General features: G+C 47.0%; 1 protein-coding gene across 1 annotated transcript in view; it reads right to left on the bottom strand.

The window, feature by feature from the left end:
* The window catches only part of STAB2 (stabilin 2), a 127,987-nt gene that overhangs the window by 70,329 nt on the left and 35,589 nt on the right, over positions 1–22,069 (bottom strand). The window contains exons 18-25 of the mRNA XM_080661000.1: positions 20,976–21,128; positions 18,082–18,144; positions 12,231–12,317; positions 10,969–11,055; positions 9,555–9,666; positions 6,827–7,007; positions 4,835–4,928; positions 3,296–3,454 (exon numbers count right to left, since the gene is read on the bottom strand). Coding sequence (XP_080517126.1) covers positions 3,296–3,454; positions 4,835–4,928; positions 6,827–7,007; positions 9,555–9,666; positions 10,969–11,055; positions 12,231–12,317; positions 18,082–18,144; positions 20,976–21,128 — 936 coding nt within the window. The remainder of the gene's footprint in view (positions 1–3,295; positions 3,455–4,834; positions 4,929–6,826; positions 7,008–9,554; positions 9,667–10,968; positions 11,056–12,230; positions 12,318–18,081; positions 18,145–20,975; positions 21,129–22,069) is intronic.

Genomic DNA, 22,069 nt, shown 5'->3' with positions numbered 1-22,069 from the left:
CAGGGCCATTGCCAGGCGAGGAGGCACTTGGGTAATTTAAGATAGGCATCCCTCTGAGTAGGAGGGTTTGAGTCAGGTCCCACCTCTACATGCACAACCAGTACCTTAGAATACCTGTTATGGAAAACAGCTTATTTGGAGAGAGGATTGTAATTATGTAATTAGTTCAGTTAAGAAGAGGTCATTCCGGAGTAGGGTCTGTTCCTAACCCAACAGAAAAGGGGAGATTTGGACACAGACATGCACACAGGGAGAATGCCATATGCACATGAAGACAGAACACCGATGATTGCCAGCAAACCCCCCAGAGCCAGGAGAGAGGTCTGGAACAGGTTCTCCACAGCCCTTAGGAGGAACTGAACCTGCCGACACCTTGATCTTGGACCTCTAGCCTCCAGATCTGTGACACAATACAGTTTTGCTATTCAATGCCACCCAGTTAGTGACTCTTTGTATGGCAACCTCAGAAAACTAATACCGATGCTGAGAAATGGTTTTTCTTTCTCAGCTGCAGTCTGGCAACTCAGGTGAGTCCGAAACGAATGCAATTGTTTGTTAAATGCTTGGAGAGACGCAAGACTGCCTTGAGCTCGCCCATGATTTGTGCTTTTCCATGGCTGCACTCCTAGCACAGTTGTCATCACCTCTCTTGGACTGGATTAATTCTGAAGCTGAAGATTTTTCTGCCTCATTCTCCCTTCAGTGAGGCTAAGTGACAATGATCAACAGATTGCAGTGCTACAGAAATATAAAGTGTGGTAAAGGGTGGTGACTAAGAGGGCAGCTCTGGAGTCACTGTCTGGGTGTGAATCTCACACCATGATTTATTTTCTGGGTGATGTGAGCCAAGTATTTAGCTTCTCTGTGCCTCTTTTGTAAGATGGACTAATCATAGTACCTGTGTGGCACCAAAAGCAAAAATAAACAAGTGTGACAACATCAAACTAAAAAACTTCTATGCAGCAAAGGAAGTCACCAACAAAATGAAAAGGCAACCTGCTGAATAGAGAAAATATTTGCAAATCATATCTGATAAGGGGTTAATATAAAAAATGTAAAGAACTCATACAACTCAATAGCAAAGACCAAACAACCTGAATAAAAATGGGTAGAAGATCTGAATAGACATTTTTTTTTCAAAGAAGACATACAGATGGCCAACAGGCACATCAAAGATGCTCAACGTCACTAATCAGCAGGAAAATGCAAGTCAAAACCACAAGGAGATATCACCTCACACCTATTAGAATGGCTGTCATCAAAAAGACAGGAAATAACAAGTGTTGGTGAGGATGTGGAGAAAAGGGAACCCTTGTGCTCTGCTGATGGGAATGGAAATTGGTGCAGCCACTACGAAAAAAGTATGGATGTTACTAAAAATTTAAAATTATCCACATCATCCAGCAATTCCACTTCTGAGTATTATCTGAAGAAAACAAAACATTAACTTGAAAAGGTATGTGCACCCCTATGTTCATCGCAGCACTATTTACAATAGCCAAGATAGGGAAACAACCTAAGTGTCCACTGACAGATGAACAGATAAAGAAAATGTGATAGCCCGGCCAGTGTTGTTCAGTGGTTGAATGTTGACCTATGAACCAGGAGGTCACAGTTCGATTCCCAGTCAGGGCATATGCTTGTGTTTTGGCCTCGATTCCCAGTAGGGGGCTTGCAGGAGGCAGCCCATCAATGATTCTTTCTCATCATTGATGTTTCTATCTCTCTCTCCCTCTCTGAAATCAGTAAAAAAAAATTTTTAAAAAAGGAAAATGTGATATATATGTATATACACACATATAATGAAATATTATCTACACTAATAAAAGAGAAGTATGCAAATTGACCATACATCCACACGCCCACCAGCCAATCAGGAGTGTGTATGCAAATTAACCCAACAAAGATGGTGGGTTAATTTGCATATGCAGGCGTGGAGCAGCCGGGTGGGGCTGGATGACTGCTATGAGGGGGAGAGTGGGAGGGGGGCGGAGGGAGCTACAGGAGTGGTGCTCTGGCCGGAGTGGAGAAGACTGAAGGCTCAAGCTGGAGCGAACACTCCAGCCGGAGTGAAGACGGAAGGCGGCAGCCAGAGCAAAGGCCTGGGTCCTGGGTGCTGGAGGAAAACCGGTGCCAGCAGCCAGGGGAAGGAAGGCCTATTGCATGAATCTTTGTGCAAAGGGCCTCTAGTTCAACTATAAAAAGGAATGAAATCTTGGCATTTGTAACAACACCATGATGGACCTTGAGTGCTAAGTAAAATAAGTTAGAGAAAGAAAGACAAATGCTGTATGATCTTACTTATATGTGAAATCTAAAAAACAAACAGGCCAGCTGTGGTGGCTCAGTGGTTGAGTGTTGACCTATGAACCAGAAGGTCACAGTTCAAATCCTGGTCAGGGTACATGCCTGGGTTTCAGGATCATTCCCTGATCTTGCAGGAAGCAGCTGATCAATGATTCTCTCTCATCATTGATGTTTCTCTCTCTCCCTCTCCCTTCTCCTCTGAAATCCATAAAAAAACCCCATAAAGAAACAAACAAAACCCCACCCTAAACCAAGGTCATAGAAACGTGAACAGATTGGTGATTTCCAGAGGTACTTCTATGTCTAGATCAAGCATGTCAAACTCAAAGGCTAACACAGGCCAAATAAACAAGGTTTAAGTTTATGTGGGCCACAAAAAAACAAAAGCTTCAATTTTCATAGAAACGTACGTTTATTTTGATAGAGACATGCTGAATACAAAGGGCTGAAATAAATGATTAATTGTTAACATAAAATAATAGAACATTTTAATAAAAATTAATATTTTTTCTTGAACATTAACTTACCAAACACTGAATAACTGCACAAATGAATAAGCGTAACACAAATAAACCTATTTTTCTTGTTCTCCGAAAGTAAAATATTTCCTGTTGCGCACACCGAACAGTCAGTACAAGACTAATGATGTGGCAATCGGCTGCTAAAATATTCCTGCTAGTATTAGTGGAAATGGTGTGCCTGTGCATAAAGCGTGTAAGGGAAGTGAATGCAACACAATTATAGTAATCAGTCATTACCAAACGTTGTAGTTCATTATTAATAATTACAATAGGATATTGTAAAAATTAAGTTATGAAATTTTCATTAAAATGTTTCTTACATACCGTTATATTGGCTGGGCCGCAAACATATTTGTTGTGGGCTGCATGTGGCCCGTGGGCCGCGAGTTTGACATGCTTGGTCTAGAGGGAAAAAAGCCATCCCAGGAATCCTGCTTTCCCTTTGCCCTTTACCATGTCACACCTACCTGCCCGGGGCCCAGGTACAGACAGGTTGCGTTGTCATGGCAGCCACCAGCGCGGGGCAGCAGGCAGTTGTTAACCTCTGAGCAGTCTCTTCCGTCCCCGGTCCAGCCCTGCTGGCACACGCAGGTGTGGGTCCCCACGCCAGTTTTGATGCATTCTGCCTGCAGAAGGGGAAAGAGCAAAACGTCAGAAACCTCAATCCAGCTACTTGAGTCCAAAAGCCAAAGAGGATTTTCAGAGGTACAGTCTAGAAACACATTTGCATGGAGTTCGATGGCAGATGGTTTAAAAAGAAAAATTGCTTGGAGCTGGCCAGCGAATGGCCACCACTAACATCCCTGTTATTTTATTGTGCCAGGGACTGTTCCTAATAGTTTGTAGATGTGAGCTGCTCTCCTGAGGAAGGTATTGTTATTGCAGATAAACAGGGCTCAGAGGAGTTAAGTAACTTGCCCAAGGTAACACAGCTACAAAGAGGCACAGACCCAGGTCTATACGACGCTGAAATCCACATTCCTAATCACTGTACTTTTTCTTAGGATGACCACACCAGGAGGTCGAAGGACATGGGGAGAGGGGAAGACGTGCAAGGTAAGTTGTTGAGATGAGGCTGCTGAGTGGGTGGGACACATCCAAGGGGAGTCTCGTGGGCTGGGCAAGGCATTTGCGTCTGACTCCATCCTCAGAGCCAGGGGGAGTCACTGAGGGGCTTTCGGCATGGGAGAAGCATGATCTGATCTACGTCAAGCCCCTCTGGCTGCGGGTGAACAAGGACTGTACTGTGGGTAGTCAAGAGAGGCACAGGGAGGCCGGTTATTAAACGGTGGGTAAGGGATGAAGGTGACTGGGGCCAGACAGTGGTAGAGATCATCAAAAGGCATCAGTGAGCCTGACGGGTATTGCTCAGTGGTTGAGCGTTGACCTATGAACCAGGTCAGGGCACATGTCCTGGTTGTGGGCTCAATCCCCAAGAGGGGGCATGCAAGAGACAGCCCATAAATAACTCTCTCTCACCATTGATATTTCTCTCTCCTCCTCTTCCTGAAATCAATAAAAACATATTAAAAATAAACCCACCAAACCAAAACAAAAAACCAAACAAAAGGTATCAGTAAAAGCAATGGTGGCTTTGGCACAACCTGACAATAGTAGAATTTAGGGCGAGTCCCTTAACGTCCCCAAGCCTCAGTTTCCTCATCAGGAAGATGGGGATAACAAAATCGCTTCACTGTGTTGGTGGGAGAGCAAGTGAAATTGCATACAGGAAAGTTGCTAGGAAGCTGTAGCCTCTGAATCAAGCGTTTCATACGAATGAGCTCAGTTTCTGATTCTCAGGCTGTGGTTTTAGAGCCCAACGTCCCCACTCATGTGGACTGAGAAAGTGGGGCCTCCTGGAAGGTCCCCGGCACCACCTTTCAAATTCCAGGTTCAAATAAATGTGCTTCGTGTGATGAAAAGCCATCAGACCCTGCCTGTTGGAAGGCCTTCCCTCAGGATTTCCTACAAAACCAGGCAGTTTGCAAATAAAATCCACCACTCACGTTGCGGCTGCAGACCCCTGCGGTTAATCCCGCGCAGGGATCCATCTCTGAACAGAGGCTTCCGTCCCCTTCATATCCGGCTTTGCAAACACAGCTGCCAAGAAGAGGAGTTCACCCATCAGCCCCGAAATATCAGCACCCACACCCGAAGACGGCGGGCCAGCCAGGGGGTCAGGGTCACGGACACTCCAGGGGTCTGCAGTCAGACAGAACTACGTGGGAATCCAGGCTCCAACTCTCAGCAGTCGTGTGACCCTGCAGGGGTCCCGTAACCTCTGGGAGACCTTGTTTCCTCATCTGGAAAATGGGTATAATCATACTGCTTCCCCGCTAAGGCCGCAGTGAAGATTAAATGAGCTAATGCATGTGGAGCATTTCACCGGGCCCTGGCAGCTTAAAAGGCTCAACATCTGGTAGCTTTTCTGCTCATTCTGGGCTGGAATCTGCCTCTTTACAATTATAGGCACTACCTCTGGTTTCACAGAGATCAACTCTTCCCTCTATTCTACGCTACAGCTCTTTAAATTTTTTTTTTAAAATATGTTTTTATTGAGAGGAAGAGGGAGATTGAGAGAGAGATAGAAACATCAATGATGAGAGAGAATCCTCCATCGACTGCCTCCTGCATGCCCCCTACTGGGGATCAAGCCCACAACCCAGGCTTGTGTCCTGACTGGAAATCAAACCTTGACCTCCTGGCTCATGCATAGCAACAGGTCACATGAAACCTCCCCTCTCTCCCTTTTCTAGTCCCTCAGGTGTAGTTGTCCCCCCCGCCCCCGCCCCCCTGCCCAAACACAACATTCTCAGGTGCCTCATTCCTGACCCTTCCACCCTCCCAACATGCTCCACCATGACACTGTCACCAGTAAACACAGGGCCATTGGTTCACCCAATATTTATCGAGTGTCCCATGGCAGGTGCTGTGACACCGTGTGGCTCCATCACCCGCCCCCCACTCCATGATCCTACTGTAAATTGTGTGCTTCACAGAAAATAAAATAATGTTTTTCATGTATCAAGGCTCCTAGAGAAACGAAATGCTTTATCTGGTGCCCCAACAAAGACATAGTCAAATGTATTCCAACGCTGACTAAGTTTATATGGTATGGACAGACCCACGTCTGTAGTCCCCTGTGGGTGATGGGAGAGGTTTTAAGGGTAGGGAATTACTTGTGTTTTTTGCCTCATGCACCAATGTAGACCCTAACTCGTAGGAAGATGCATTTCTGTCGTAGACTGTGGAAGAGAGAGGACAGGCTCTGGGCCCATACTGCCTACAGTCCAGTGGGGGGAGACAGACCATAAACAGGTAAGCATATAACCATGCAATTATAAATGAAGAAAAGCGCTGTAAAAATAAGGCCAAGAATCCAGACATTCGACAGTCTCTGCATTTCCCAGGAGGTTGTGGGGGTGGTTACTGACTTTGAACCAAATCTTCCTGGAGAGGACATTTTCTCTCCAAGCCCATGGGATATGTTAACATTAAGGGAACAAATAATGAACCAAGTGACCAAAGACCCAAGGACCTGCCAGATGCCTTTAACAGCGGGGTTGTTATTGATGTCCTTCAGAAGTAAAGGAGTTTTTCAAGGGTTGGGAAGCTGGTGGACAAGTCTTCATTTCCTTCACAGGAGTGATGATAAGAATTATAGTTCCCTTGATGCAACATCTATCATGTACTAGCCCTGGTGCTGGGTGCGTTTACAATCTCCACAACTGCCCTGTGAGGTAGGTAGCGTCACCCTTATTGTACTGATGAGGAAAGTGAGGCTCAGAGAGGTTAAGCAACTTGCCCAAGGTCACACAGCTGGTCACTTTCAAAGGAGGGAGCACAGTTATTCGAACCCAGCTTAGCCTGAGGTTTTCTCCACAAAAGCCACACTGGCTGTTGGAGAAAACAGGCCTCAGTGTATGGGTTGGGTCTGTCTGCAGGTCACACAATGGCCACGGGCCTTTGAGGGTGGTACCCCTCTCCCCTAGACCTACCTTGCTGTCCCATTGCTGTATTCACAGGTGGCATGGATGTGACAGAACTGCATGTAGGGCCCACAGGCTGAGGTCCGCTTGTGGCAGAACCTCCCCGCGGAGCCCTCTCTGCACGTGCCTGGGAGGCAGGCCCCGTCACTGTCCACCCGGTTATCACACGTTCCGTCAATGCACAGGCATTCTGAGAGAGAAGGCAGAGGGACACTCAGGGCTTGGAGGACAAGCTTAGCCTTGGGGACACATGGGGCATGGAAGACAGGTCCACCTCTCCTCACCCCAGTTGCTCCTGTCAGAGCAGAACCTGGGCTGAGCAGGGGAGCCTCTGGGTGCTGATTCTTAGGGTCCCAGGTGTTTCTCACCGTGCCTGGAACAGCGCTGGCTGAGGGTGACTGTCCCATCAAGATGAGAACATCTTGGACTCAGGGCTCTTTTATATGCACACTAGAGGCCCGATGCACAAAATTGTGCAAGGGCCTCGGCCCTCACGGCCCCGCCCACAGGTCGTTCAGGAAGGTCGTTTCGCCATCTGGTCTAATTAGCATATTAGCTCTTTATTATATAGGATGTGTGGGGTGTGGTGGGGCCCAGGACGGTTGTGCTGGTGTGAAAGCCCCCGAGGAACTCGATGGTCATCTCCTTCACGGTTGGAGAGTTTAGTCTGGAAATGTCTCACCTTTTTGTGGAGACATTTTGGAACAAACAGAAGTGATCTCTCATGCTGGCCTGGCCCCTGCTGCTAGCTTACCTATTTCTTCCTCACTAGCCTTGTTCTAGGCATTGGGCCAGCATTTAACCTGTACCATCTCATGGACAGTCACCAGCCTCAGGAGGTAGGTTCTTTTAGCATCCCCACTTTCCAGATGAGACAACTGAGGCCCAACCTGCTGCTCAGTCCCAAGCATGGACTTGAACACAGGCCTTCAAAGCCCATTTCTATTAATGGAGCAGGTGTAAACACAGGAGCTTGCTGTATTCACGGGCATTTCCACAGGCCTCCTGTCATTTTAAACGTCAGCTGCTTACTTTGCTTTGAGTTCTAGGCATTTAAACATTGCAACATGAGCCAGCCCATCAGACTCAGGCTCCTATGCATGTGGGAGTGCATGATTCTCAAAGACAGATGGCAAGGATGTGGGGACTTGAAACTGGGGATCAGAAATGAAGGAACTTGCACTTTTGCCTCCGAAGGGATTGATGGGAAATTAGTTTGGGTGCTTGGAGCCAACATCCAGGAAAGAGAAGAGAGTCTCAGTGAGGGGGCTGGAAAAGCATGGCTGGATTAAAATAAAAAAGACTTTCCATAAAATTCTAAACAAGTCAGGGCGTAATTCGCAAGGAACAAGAGCTCAGAGAGGAGGCCCCCTGCCCGAGGCAGCCCCAGACCTGGGATGAGAGGCATTGCAGCAGGAAGCCCCGCGCCGGCCGCTGCCCCAGCCTCCCCCGCAGCCGGCCGCGGGTCTCCTAAAAATGGTCAACGTTGGCAGGCTTTGGAATGAACCCTATTTTTCTTTTCTCAGAAATCTTATTGGGCAAAAGGAACCTGGGACTAGGGTCAGCAGCCCTGCTGGCAGAGCTCTGGCCTCCTGCCCATTTTAAGAGGTAGTTGTGAGGATCAGAACAAGGCAAGAGAGGGGAAGGGTTGTGCATTTTGTAACAAACTGAGTGAAGGTACTAACAGCAATAAGAATGGCTTCATTTACTGATTATGTGTTAGGTGCAAGCTCTGTGCTGAAGCCCTAAAGTATGACCTAACTTAATCAATGACCTGTGAGGTGGGCACCAGTACTATCTTGGTTTTATAGATGGAAAATTGAGGCTCAATGAGAGACTTTTTCTAAAGCCGCATGGCCAGTAAGTAGCACAGTAGGGATTTAATTTGAGTTGGGCTGGACTTCACAGCCAAGCTCTGATGCATTTTCTCTATTCTTGTTACATTCTAATCTTAGTTTAGAAGGATGCACCTAAATATATTTACATACCTAAATATACACATCATGTCATTTTAAAGAACACAATGCATTTTCTAAGATTGTATAACTACATTTTTTCATTGCCTATTGTTGTGGAACTTTCTCCATTTTTCTCCAAGCTTCTTGATATTTATGCCACTGAACTGAGAATAGCAACAGTAGCAACAATAACAGAGAATAATAATAATAAGAGAATATTTGTAGCGCATACTCTGTGCTAGGCATTGTTCCAGGACAAGTGCTTTCCATTTATAACTTGCACCAACTGTCCAAGGTGGTTAGTAGTATTAGCCCCATTCTATAGACAAGGATACTGAGTCCTTGAGAGGAGTAGTAACTTGCCCAAGGTTGCACGTTTGGCAAAGGGAGGAGCTGATGGCAGCGGACCACTTGAAAGACAGGTAGTGAGTCTGTTTCTTGATCTGGCGCCCACCATCACTTCAGGTTATGAGAAACCTAGAGACTGGATTTGAAACTGTGGTCCTTGGACTAGCAGTTGTCAACCTTCCAGGGAATTTCTTTGCAAATACAAATTGTCAAATACCACCCAGGCCCACCTTCTCAGAAACTTGGTGGGTGGGGCCCAGCCATCTGGCACGGGCTGCAGTGTCAGAACCAAGCTGTTAAGAAATGTCCTCTGATGAAGGCGTTCACCAAGCAAAGGGGCCCAGGACACCAGGCCCGCCCACACCACTGGCTTCCAGGGCAGCAGGGAGCCTGGCTGAGGGGTGGAGGGAAGCCCTGGAGGTGCCACTTACGTTTGTCACACCGAGGTCCGTACTTGTTGGGATCCGAGCAGAACTGGCACTGGGAGCCGTGGAAGCCATCCTGGCAAATGCACGTTCCGTTGCCACCGAGGCCGTCTGTGCACTGGGAGCAGAGGCAGGCCCGGACCGTCAGGACAACACCAGACCACGCCCAAAGGAGTCCCCGACTGCTTCGTTGCGTGACCTGACTTCTTGGTACCAGGCAGGATAAGCTTGGGGTCCCAAGCCTGGGTTTAGAACTTTAAGGGAAGTCATTCAAGGGAGTGGGAGTCACAGAGGTGAAGTGGGAACCTCCAAACAATGCTTATGGGCTGGCGAGGCGAGGCATCGACCTCCAGAATGAAGCTGGCCTTTCTCTCCAGGTTCTCGCCTGCTCAGCTCTGTGGCTTCTCACTGCAGTGTTTCTCCCTTCAGTGGTAATATGTTTGCCTCCCACCTCCCGGGCCAGCTCGAGGCTAGATTTAGAAAGATCAACGCCCATCAGAGTTGGGCCCGGTGCCTTCCCCGACTACCTAGCTATGGTAATTAATTAGTGCCAGTGTCGCCCTCCTTTCTTCACCTGTGTGTGTCCCCACATGTGGTTGCAGAATTTTTCCTTCCCCTTGAAAGAGCATATTTTAAATGTGGATTTCTTAAATGCACAGATCTATGCTTTTTCCGTATAAACCACAGCTACTTTTTTTTTTTTTAACCTTTGTTTGTTTAGCTCTGGCCTCCAAGCTAGAGTTAAGTATTGGCCTTTAAGTTTCCTTAGGTTTTGGGGTAGGTTAAAAAAAAGCAATCAGCCCTAGCCGGTTTGGCTTGGTGGATAGAGCGTTGGCCTGCGGACTGAAGGGTCCCAGGTTCGATTCCAGTCAAGGGCATGTACCTTGGTTGCGGGCACATCCCCAGCGGGGAGTGTGCAGGAGGCAGCTGATTGATGTTTCTAACTCTCTGTTTCGCTCTCATCGATGTTTCTAACTCTCTATCTCTCTCCTTTCTTTTCTGTAAAATACCAATAAAGTAAATTAAAAAAAAAAGCAGCAATCACTGGGCAGTGCTGTTTTTTTAAAGTCTCATAAAATCTTAGTCCTGGAAGGAATCTTAAAGATTCAGCCAACCCTACTGCCTCCTGTGGGGGAAAGTGGGGTCCAGAGAGCCTTGTTGAGTTGCCCAAGGTCATGCAGCAGAAAAGCAAAGATCCGAGGCGATATCACTGTCCCCACCATCCCCTTCTGGGCCAAGATTCCTTCCAATGCCGACACCTGTTCTTTTAGTAACCGAGCTGTCTTATTTTTACTTCCTGGGAATAGTGGCTGGCATTGCATCATTTCTTGGTTCAGTGGTTTTAAAGATAATTTCTCGACTTCAGAAAGATCAGCCTCTGCATTCACGGAAAGTGTGCCCTGGGGACTGTCCTTATCACCTGTCCGTTTCCCGAGCATGGGTTCGAGAAGCCTCCTGGACACTGGTTGCAGTTGGGCCCATAGAAGCCTTTGCAGCACTTTGGTATCTGGGAGACAAAATGTGTGTTGCCCTTTAAAACCCAAGCAGAGTGCCAGTTCCTCAAAGGAGATCTATTTTAATTTCTATTATTATCGTAAACAGCATTAGCCCCCTCCCCCATTATGAGCTCACTTTTCTTTTGCAGATGATGTCATGGCTAGTGCTCAGCCACCTGCTCGCCACAAATCTACTGAGGGCTGACCATGGCGGGCAGCCTGGCACCAGCACCATGGACAAGGCAGATGAAGGCTGTGCCCATGGTCTATGTTCTATCTAATCAGGAAGAGACTATACATAAAAGAGGAGAAGGAGGAGGAGGGGGAAGAGGAGGAAGAGTAGGAAGAGAAGAAGAAGGAGGACAAGAAGAAGGAGGAGGAGGACAAGGAGGAGGATAAGGAAGAGGAGGAGGAGGAGCAGAAGAAGGAGAACAAAGAAGAGGAGGAGGAGGTGGAGAAGAAGAAGGAGGGCGAGGAGGAGAAGATGAGGAGGAGAATAAGGAGGAGGAGGACAAGGAAGAGGAGGAAGATGAGTAAGAGAAGGAGGAGGAGGAGGAGAAGGAAGAGGAGGACAAGGAGGAGAAGGGGAGGAGCAGAAGAAGGAGAACAAGGATGAGGATGAGGAGGAGGAGGAGGAGGAAGAGGAGGACAAGGAGGAGAAAAACAAGGGAATTTCAGAGCGTGGCCAGTGCTGGGAAAACAGAGGACCATACTAAAGTGGCGGCAGGTGGAGGCAGAGGTGACGGAGATTGGGGAGGTCACTGTGGATTGGGTGTTGATGGAGGAGGTGACAGTTAAAGGGAGACATGAAAGATAACTCAGCTCCAAGAAAACCTGGAAGAGCATTTTGAGGCTGGGAATGGCCAGTGCCCACACTTTGAGGGAGGCGTGAGGCAGGCCAGAGGCAGAGCGTGGCCTGTGTGGGGGCATTGAGAGTGTGAGCTCTATATTGAGAGCCAGAGGGCATCATGGGAGGGGTGGATGCAGGGAAGGGGGTGACCTGGCTGCCATGTGGAGAATCCACCCTTCCATTCCCTTGCAGGGAGACATGGCCAAGGCTACAAGGCAACCTGTGTCTTACGGAACCTGGGGCTCAAGAGCGTGGCCTTGGCACTGCCCAGCCCTGCTGACTTCCATGTGAGCCCCAGTGGTCTGGATGAAGGCCCCAGCCACACACCCTCCTCACCTTCACGGTGGCATTACAGTATCTGGCACAGCCACTCTTCAAGTTCCTGGTTCTGCCGGTGTACACACATTTGTGTGTGAAGAGTTCCTAGAAGAAAGCCAATGAGAAAAAGCATTGCTGTGTGCATTTCGAGGTCCTCTTGGCATTCCCCAGCTTTGACATATACTAGACGGTCTACTACCACTTTACCATCGATGTCAGGGATGCTCTAGACCACACTGGGCACAGGTGTGGTCACCCTCTTTTAAAAAAAAATATTTTTATGGATTTCAGAGAGGAAGGGAGAGGGAGAGAGAGAAAGAAACATCAATGATTTGAAAGAATTGATCGGCTGCCTTCTGCATGCTCCCCACTGGGGATGGGGCCTGTGACCTCCTGGTTCATAGGTTGACCCTCAACCACTGAGCCATGCCTGCTGGGTGGTCACCCTCTTTAGATACTCTGTTTCCTAATACAGGCCGGGGTCAGCACAATGCAGGCCATGTATCTTTATGCCCCTTATAGTGCCACAGCAGACATTGATAATTGATCAGGGAACACTTTCTTGCGCATCCTGGATACAGCTTAGCCTCCCCTTCCAACCAGCTGCCACCCCTAAGCTCCTCTTACATAGAAACTTTGGAGGCAGTAAAGAATCTATCTCTAATTTTAGAAAGACCCCTCCTGCCCAATAGTGATAGTCTGGTTTTTCTCTTGGAGGTGGGGGCAGGTTAAAATGCACCTTTCATTCTCTAACCCCGTGGCCACTCATGATTATCTAGAATTACAATTTATTGAGAACGTACTAGAGCCGGACACATTATATACATGAGGTCATCAATCCTCAACCCCACGTGGATACTTTTCATCACTGTTTCCTAGACGAGGAAGCTGAAGCCCAGATAGGTTGCCCTTTTCCTAAGGAACACTGCTACGAAGCGGCAGGTCCAGAGAACGGGACCTTCCTTGCCGCACACTAACTTTAGGATATCACAGGCAAGTCATGTAGTCTCTGTGGGGCCTCAGCTGCCTGATCCTTGAAATGGGACAATAATGGTGATCTCAAGTTTTGTCAGACGCATTCGTCCCCGGCTCAGATTTTATGTTCGATAAATATTGATGGTGAGCTTGCTCCTTCCTCGTAGGCTCTTGCTCAAGAAGAAAGCATTGAGAACAGCACAGACTGTAAAATCCCAAATTCTGAGATACATTTATTGAGGAAGGAGCATTCAGTCCTCGGGTTGGATCACAGGATAGGTAACCAGGTGCTGATCCTGGGAGCCTGGGAGGGGCAGTTTGGAGACTCTTTTGGCTCCAACCCACGTGTCTCATCTCTCTTTCTTCTCGTCCTCCTCCTCCTTTGGGCTGAGGCAATGTGGGTTCATGGTGCTGCCACGTATCAGCCGAGTGACCTTGTGTGAGGTGTTTGCTGTTTCTTTGCTTTAGCTTCCTGGTGACACGATGGTTATGATAATAATATGCCTACCTCCTAGGTTTGCTGCAGAAGGCTTTGAGAACAATGGCTGGCACCAGCAGTTGCTGTGATACTGGCCAACACGGTTTCCTCTTCCCCCTCTCTCTCCATATTCCCTGGTTGACAGCACGCTGAAGGGCGCAGGGCTGATGGCTTCATTAAGCAAAATAAATATCCGAACACCTGTGCCTATTTAATTTTAATGTTTTGCTATATAAATGCTTCACAATAAGATTGCACCGAGAGCTCATCACCTTCCTTAGTGATTTATTCTCGTGTTGAATGAAACTTCTGGTTGGGAAGTTCTTTTTTAAAAAAAAATTTTTTTTATTGACTTCAGAGATGAAGGGAGAGATAGAAACATCAATGATGAGAGAGAATCATTGATTGGCTGCCTCCTGCATGCCCCCCACTGGGGACTGAGCCCACAACTTGGGCATGTGCCCTGACCAGGAATCAAACTGTGACCTCCTGTTTACAGGTTGACACTCAACCACTGAGCCACACGGGCTGGGCAGGGAAGTTCTATCTTTCTTTTTTTTTTAAATTTTTTTAAAATAAATCTTTATTCAGATTATTACAATTATTTCTCCTTTTTCCCCCCATAGCTCCCCTCCACCCATTTCCCACCCCACCTTCTGCCCTTACCTCCCCCCCACTGTCCTCATCCATAGGTGTATGATTTTTGTCCATTCTCTTCATGAACCCCCCATACTCCTTTCCCCCTGAGAATTATCAGTCCACTCCCTTTCTATGCCCCTGATTCTATTATATTCACCAGATTATTCTGTTCCTCAGGTTTTTAATTCACTTGATTTTTAGGTTCGCTTGTTGATAGATATGTATTTGTTGTTCATAATTTTTCTCTTTACTTTTTTCTTCTTCCTCTTCTTTAAGAATACCTTTCAGCATTTCATATAATACTGGTTTGGTGGTGATGAACTCCTTCAGCTTTTTCTTATCTGTGAAGCTCTTTATCTGCCCTTCAATTCTGAATGATAGCTTTGCTGGGTAGAGTAATCTTGGTTGTAGGTTCTTGCTATTCATCACATTGAAAATTTCTTGCCACTCCCGTCTGGCCTGCATAGTTTCTGTTGAGAAGTCAGCTGACAGTTGTATGGGTGCTCCCTTGTAGGTAATTAACTGTTTTTCTCTTGCTGCTTTTAATATTCTCTCTTTGTCTTTTGCTCTTGGCATTTTAATTATGATGTGTCTTGGTGTGGTCCTCTTTGGATTCCTTTTGTTTGGGGTTCTGTGGGCTTCCTGGACTTGTAAGTCTATTTCTTTCACCAGGTGGGGGAAGTTTTCGGTCATTATTTCTTCAAATAGGTTTTCAGTATCTTGCTCTCTCTCTTCTTCTGGCACCCCCATAATTCTGATGTTGGTACGCTTGAAGTTGTCCCAGAGTCTTCTTACATTATCTTCAACTTTTTGGATTTTTTTTTTTTTTTTTGCTTTTTGCTTTTTCAGTTGAGTGTTTTTTGCTTCTTTGTATTTCAATTCTTTGACTTGATTCTTGTGTTCCTCTATTCTGTTTCTGGGTCTCTGTATAATATTTTTTATTTCAGTCAGTGTATGTTTAATTTCTAGTTGGTCCTTTTTCATATCTTCGAGGGTCTCGTTATATTTATCGGCCTTTTCTAGGATATTCTTAAAAAGTCTTATAACGGTGGTTTTGAATTCTATATCCAGTCGTTTGTTTTCCTCCATTTCTTTCGTTTGTGATCTGATTCTTTGACCCCGCTTTTTCATTGATTCCCTGAGTTGGTAAGGTAGATATTTGTGCTAGGTTTCCAATATGGCCCAGTGGGTCTGCTTCCCCAGTTAACCTGAGGTGGACACTCTTGGTGCACCCCTTTGTGTACAGCCTTGTTGTAATTAAGTCTTTATTGTTGTTGGTATCACTGGGAAGAATTGACCTCCGGGCCAGTTGGTTGTAAGGATCAGCTGTGTCTATGCTGGGAGAAGTTCGGTGCTGGAGACAGCCTTATAGGATTAGACTTGCCAAATTGCAATAGCCTCTGTGCTCAGCTTGGATGGGGTGGAGTCTCAGTCTTGGCTTCCTGTCAGCCTTGCCCTTGCGCGCATGTGCGCTTTCAGTCCTCCGCCTTCCCCAGCTCGAGTCTCCGCCTGAGAGTCCAGACTCCCCCCACAAGAGCGTGGGTCCCCAGGGGCTCGCCTGGAACTGGGGTTCACTGCAGTCAGAACTGGGGCTCAGTGCCATCAGGAGCCTCTGACTCCCTTCCACTAGGGAAAGCCTGTGGCAACCTCCGCAGCCTTTGTGCGCACTGGCACGCGCGTGCGTGCGCACTTTCAGTCCTCCACCTTCCCCGGCTCCCGAGTCTCTGCCCGAGAGTCCAGACTCCCCCCACAAGAGCGTGGCTCCCCAGGGGCTTGCCTGGAACTGGGGTTCACTGCAGTCAGAACTGGGGCTCAGTGCAGTCAGGATCCTCTGACTCCCTTCCACTAGGGAAAGCCTGTGGCAACCTCCGCAGCCTTTGTGCGCACTGGCGTGCGCGCGCCTTCAGACTTCTGCCTTTCCCAGCTCGAGTCTCCACCCGAGAGTCCAGACTCCCCCCGTAAGAGCGTGGGTCCCCAGGGGTTCGCCCAGAACTGGGGTTCAGTGCAGTCAGAACTGGGGTTCAGTGCGGTCAGAGGCTTCCTTCCCCCTTCCGCCAGAGAAAGTCAGTCAGGCTCTCAGCCGCCCTTCCTCTCTGCGCGCACAAAGCCCCTTTGCTGTACCTCCAATTCTCTGTGAGCTTTTCTTTTTCTTTCTAGTTGTAGAATTTTCACTCAGCCAGCTTTCCTGTGGTTCTGGATGGTGTCCGTTCTGTCTTTTAGTTGTAGTTTTGAAATTGTTGTGCGAGGCAGCAGTTTAGGTGCTTACCTATGCCGCCATCTTGGTTTCCCCTTGGCAGGGAAGTTCTTTCTTAGCATATACTTAGGGGCAGAAATTTCCCTCATTAACTTGACCTTAGAACATTTGGCTTTTGCCACCAATGGAATACATGGTGTATGGATTGTGAATTGTACAGCAGTCTGTTTTCCTTTTAGATCAGAGCTCTCAAGACAAAACCAAAATAAAACAAACGATCTTTTTCATGTTTCTGCCCCCAAAATCAGCACTGTGAACCTCAGTAGACATGTATAGAATTCAATCAAACTTGAAAAGGTTTTGATGGTTCTAGTGTCATTTTCTTGATATTTTTCTCTAGAATGACGCTTGGGAAGAGCAAATATGAATAAAGAGTGGCAGAACACGCCATCCCAAAGTATGCCACTTTGGGATAAAGATTATTCTGAGCTAAAGGTTCCTGAAAGACAGCAGATATCTCTTTTCTTTCTGGAAACTCTGGGCTTCTGTTGCCTAATCTGTGAAATGGGACAATAATGGTGATCTCAAGTTTTGTCAGAAGATAAAACTATGTGAAAGATGTTCTCCCTGTACCAGAGAAAAGGAATATCTTGTCACCATGGACAGGGAATTGAAACCAAGAAAAATCTGTAAACACAGACCTTGTAAAAAGAACTGCTCTTCGTCCTGGCTCGTTTGCTCAGTGGTTAGTGTTGGCTGTGGATCGAAGGGTCTCAGGTTTGATTCCCAGTCAAGGGCACATACCTCGGTTGCAGGTTTGATCCCCGTCCTGGTTGGGGGAGACAACCAATCAATGTGACTCTCTCACATCGATGTTTCTCTCTCTCTCTCCTCCCCTCCTCCTCACCCTTCCACTCTCTCTCACTCTAAAAAAAAACAAAAAAAAAAAAACAATGGAAAAAATATCCTTGGGTGAGGATTAAGAAGAGCAACTGCTCTTCCTTTAGCCTCCCCATACATTTTAGTTGCTTTCCCCAAATTGCCATTCTTTGTTCAACCTACTATATAAGCATTTGGGTTTTGCCACTTGTGTGGGTCTTCATTCTTCTATGGAGGCTCCCATGTAAGCGTAAAAATCTGTGTGCTTTTCTCCTGTTAATCTGTTTTATGTCAGCTTAATTCTGAGGCCCAGCTGGAGACTCTTAGAGGGTGGAGGTAAGGTTTTGCCTTCCCAACACAAACGTTGCATTTTGTTTAAGAGGGAAAAGCAGAGAAGGAATGAACCTTTACTGAATGGCTACTTGATTTAGGCATTGTGCTTGGGTTTTTAATCTATGCTAAGCCCATGGTGTTTATTATTATTATTGATTATTATTTACAGATGAAGAAAATGAGAGTTAAAAAGCTTAAGCAACTTACTTCGGGTTAATGAGCAAAGATTGAAACAGGCGGTAGGCTAAGAGCTAATCTTATATCACCCCAGTTGGAGTTAGCATCTTTTCAGAGGAAGGTGGAAAGGATGAGAAACCACATCAGTGAGATTGCCTGGGTGATGTGCGTTTCCATGAGGCTGTCACACTCACTGTGGGCTCGGAGTTGGCAGGACATTTGCTCCAATAGATGAGGGAACAGCTCACACACGTGCCCTGGAAGGAAAATCAGCGGATCAGCACAGGTGCTCCTGCAGAGGGAGCAGGGGACTGCCCTGGCTGGTCTCATGCTTCCTCCCGGAGAAGGGGGTTCCTATAACCCTCCCAGCCTCTTTCCCCACCCCCTTCTGGCTCCTCCCCAGAGAAAAGGAGTAAAAGTGGTGCAGGAGGGTTTGGGGAGAAGGAACTGAGCCTGCACAGTCCTTTCCTCTCCCTCTGTTAGGGTCAGACAGATCAACTCTCTGTGTGTAGAGAAGCACCTCACCCACAGGGGGCACTGTAGTTGGCCATCTATGCCAAGGATGAAGGATTAGGATGAAGTCCTTGTTCTCCAATGAGCTTAGCAGTAATGAGGATGAACATTGAAACTCTGTCTTTCATTCTCCTGGGCTCCTCACTTCAGTGATTCAGGAGCAAGGAAAGGGGTGTGTGCCTCCAAATCTTTCCAGATCTATTCTCTGAAGTTCTCTACTGGGCTCTGTGCTCCAGCAGGTAGAACTTGGAGGATGGTCTCTTGGGCTTCCTTGGCCGCTTCTGATTGGTCTTGGCCAATGGGAGGCACCAGCAGGATACTGATGGGTTGGAGGAGAGCTAGGTCAAGGTATTTCTTCCCTGTTCTCTGTGTACTTAGGCACCATTTCTACAGTTCCTGATGGCGTCACTTCCTCCGTTCTTCCCACTCTCACTGGGTTCAGGTAACCCTACTCCCCTTCTTGACCCACCCCCGCCGTGACTCCTTGGCCTTGGAGTGGGAATGATTTCCTGCCACTGCCTGTCCCCCTGGATGCCCCAGCATAACTTGTTTATTTCCCTAGCCCTGCCCATCTCTCTGTAGTAGCTTCTTCATTAAACTCTCTCCATTTGAACCTTTGGGATACATTCTGTTTCCTGCAGGGACCCTAGACCCTGTCAAGTACACAGTGCTATTTATTAAACCTTTAAAATCCAAAATTCATGTCCCCAAATCCAAACGTACATGGCCAAAGGCAGCTATGGGTTCATCCTGGTGAAAACGGAGACTTCTAGAAGGTGCCAGCAGCTTCTATTCTCTGCTAGCAATAAATACTCTCCAGAGAATGCATTTGTGCTTTCAATAGACAATCAAAACCACCCTAAATCACATGGAGCAGACAGATTTGACTTTACACCCAGAGAAAATAGAAGACTCCATTCTAAGGCGGCTAATGGGAAGCTCTTTCCCCCATCTAACCACAATGCTTTAGGCTGCGGTTCAAACCCACATGTTGATTCTGTTTGTTGGGGAGATGAAGAACAAACTTTTGAACAACCTGGAATTAGACAACCTTGAACTTATGGCTGCCCTTGTTTCCTCCACAGAATTCCTTCCCTGAACTTGAACAGCAGCTGCTTGGGGTGGAGGAGCTCTGAAGGAGTCTAATTATCGATTCCGATTCACTCTTTCCTGCAGAGGCCCAATTTCCCTAATGTTTTTACCTTTGGGTCAGGAGATGAAACTGTTTCCATCTGTCCTTTTCTGAGCTTCATCCTGGTCTAAGCCAGGTGACACACCTGCCAATATTTATTTCAAGGATTGAACCAAATACCTAAATTGCTGCCAGGGACTGGCTGGGAAAGTGACCAAGTTTCTGCCTCTCTTTAAAAGTGGGGTTCAAAGTTGAGCTACACCCCGCAGATGGCATGTGTCTGGCATGGGGAACCAGTACCATCACAGTAGCTAAAACATGTTAGAGTCATTATATTAACTAAGAAATCTGGAATCAAAGGAATCAGCCACAAGTCTGTGCCAGGCACTCAACTAGGTACTTCCAGCCTTCATGACAAGAAGAGGGATCAATTCAATAAATCTATAAAAACAGGCCGTTATTCCTGTTCAATGCCCATGTTCCAAGGATATTGTGAGGACAATCATTGAAGCATTACTGAAGTGTCCTGAAAAGAAATACTCAGACCTATTGTTGCTGTGACTTTGGGGTTGTGGTTTCCATGGGAACTGAAAGATCACATGTAACAGCAATGTTAACATTTGGGGTGCTCTGATTTAAACCAGCTGAGCCAAAGAAAGTTGCTATGGAAACAGGAAAGGCCATTAGAAGGTACATAAACTCATAGGCAATCAGGAAGTTTGGTATTTGAAAAGAAGTACAGAAAGATGGTTGATTGGCTAGGCCAGACATCCACCTGAGAAGACATTCTATTTTAAATCCCTCTTAAAGTGCCTTGAAGTGTGGTGGGTTGAATAGTGTTCCCCCCCAAAATGGATGTTTCCCCAAATCTCTGAATGTGATCTTATTTGGAAACTGATTCTTCACAAACGTAACTAGTTAGGATGAGGCCATATGGATGAGGGTGGGCTCTAGATCTAATGACTTGTGTCCTTACAAGATGAGAAGGGGACACAGTGACACAAACAGGGAAGAAGGCCAGGCAAAGACGGAGGCAGAGATTGAAATGACACAGTTACATGCAAGGAATGCTGAGGGTCCCCCGGAGGCACTGGAAACTGGAAGAGGCAAGGAAGACCCCCACCCCCACAACCCCAAACCTTCAGAGGCCCTGCTAATACTTTGATATTGGACTTCTGTCCTCCAGAGCTGTGAGAGAACACCTCTCTGTTGCTTTAAACTGCCTAGTTTGTGGTAGTTTGTTATGGCAGCTCTAGAAAACTAATACACCTAAGGCATCATCTATCACTGTGGAAATTCCCCCAAAGGAAACAGTTCACGCCTGCCTCTCTATGAAGACAGATACCCTCTGTGTTGAGGCTCCTCAGAACGGTGAGAGCTGGGAACATTGTCTGCTTTGTGGGGCAGGTTAGGGGCCCTTATTTACTGTCCCAGTTTTCTTACCAGTTTCATCTCTCTCTTTACTTCGTCGCATCGGTGGGGCAGAATTGGGACGATGGAGGGAGGAATCAGAACTCCAGTCAGTGTGTAAATTCGGCCATTTTTGGCAGCGACCTCAAGTTCTTCCATTGCCACATCATTTGCCAGAATCTGCCCCTGGAAAGAAGCAGTGATATCTTCCATTCTGTCCTGCAGGGACACCAGTGGTCCCTTGGCAGGTCTGAATGGTGGCGACCTCACCGGAGACCTTCAACTTCACCTGACTTTTCAGTGAGTAGAAGACTGCTATTAGAAGGGCTTGGCTGACAGGGAGAGATGAAACTGTTAAATGAATTCTTGACTGATGCAAGGCAAGGATGTCCTTGCAGAAATGGTCCTTGACTGGGGAAGAGGTATAACTATTCCAGCTCTACGATATATTTGCTATGACAGCTTGGGCAAATTAATTTACTTTTTTGTGGTGATCCAATCATTCAGATACATTTACTGACCTTGTGATATAGCAGGTGAACAAATCTAGGCAAGTTCCTGCTTATGTTGTAGGGAATGGAGCAGAAAATGAACAAATTAGTGAAGAATGCTGATCTCTACTATTCCCGACATCTGCTCCACCTGCAGTGCTCATGGCAACTTACCTTTGTGGTTGCTCAAGTCAAACCTTGGGGGTCATCCTTGGCTTCTTCTCCCTTTACTCCCAGCCAATCCATCAGTACATTTTGTTAAGTCTACCTTCAAATAGCCTTGAAAATTTAACTACTTCTTATCACGTCCCTTCTACCTCCCTGGTCGGAGTCACCATCATGCTTCTCTGGGTTATTGCAAATTGCCTCTAACCAGTCTCCCAAAATGTATGTCTGATGATCACGTCATTCCACTGCTCAGAATCCTCCGGTGGCTTCTCATCTCATTCAGAGTAAGAACCTATGTCCTCACCTTGAGAGCTTAGGCCCTGCATGTCTGGACCCAGCCACTCCTTCTCCCTCCTTCTGCCCTGATCTCCTCTCCAGCCTCTCTCCCTTCTGCTCTCTCCGATGGAGCCACACTGACCCTGCCCTTCCTCAAGCAGTTGGTGCACGCTCCTGGCTTTGTGTCTTGCA

Source organism: Plecotus auritus (genome assembly GCF_963455305.1).
Source record: "Plecotus auritus genome assembly, chromosome: 3".
Classification (NCBI taxonomy): Eukaryota; Metazoa; Chordata; class Mammalia; order Chiroptera; family Vespertilionidae; genus Plecotus; species Plecotus auritus.
Note: the sequence above shows the minus strand (reverse complement) of the source record. Positions and strands in the feature narration are given on the sequence as shown.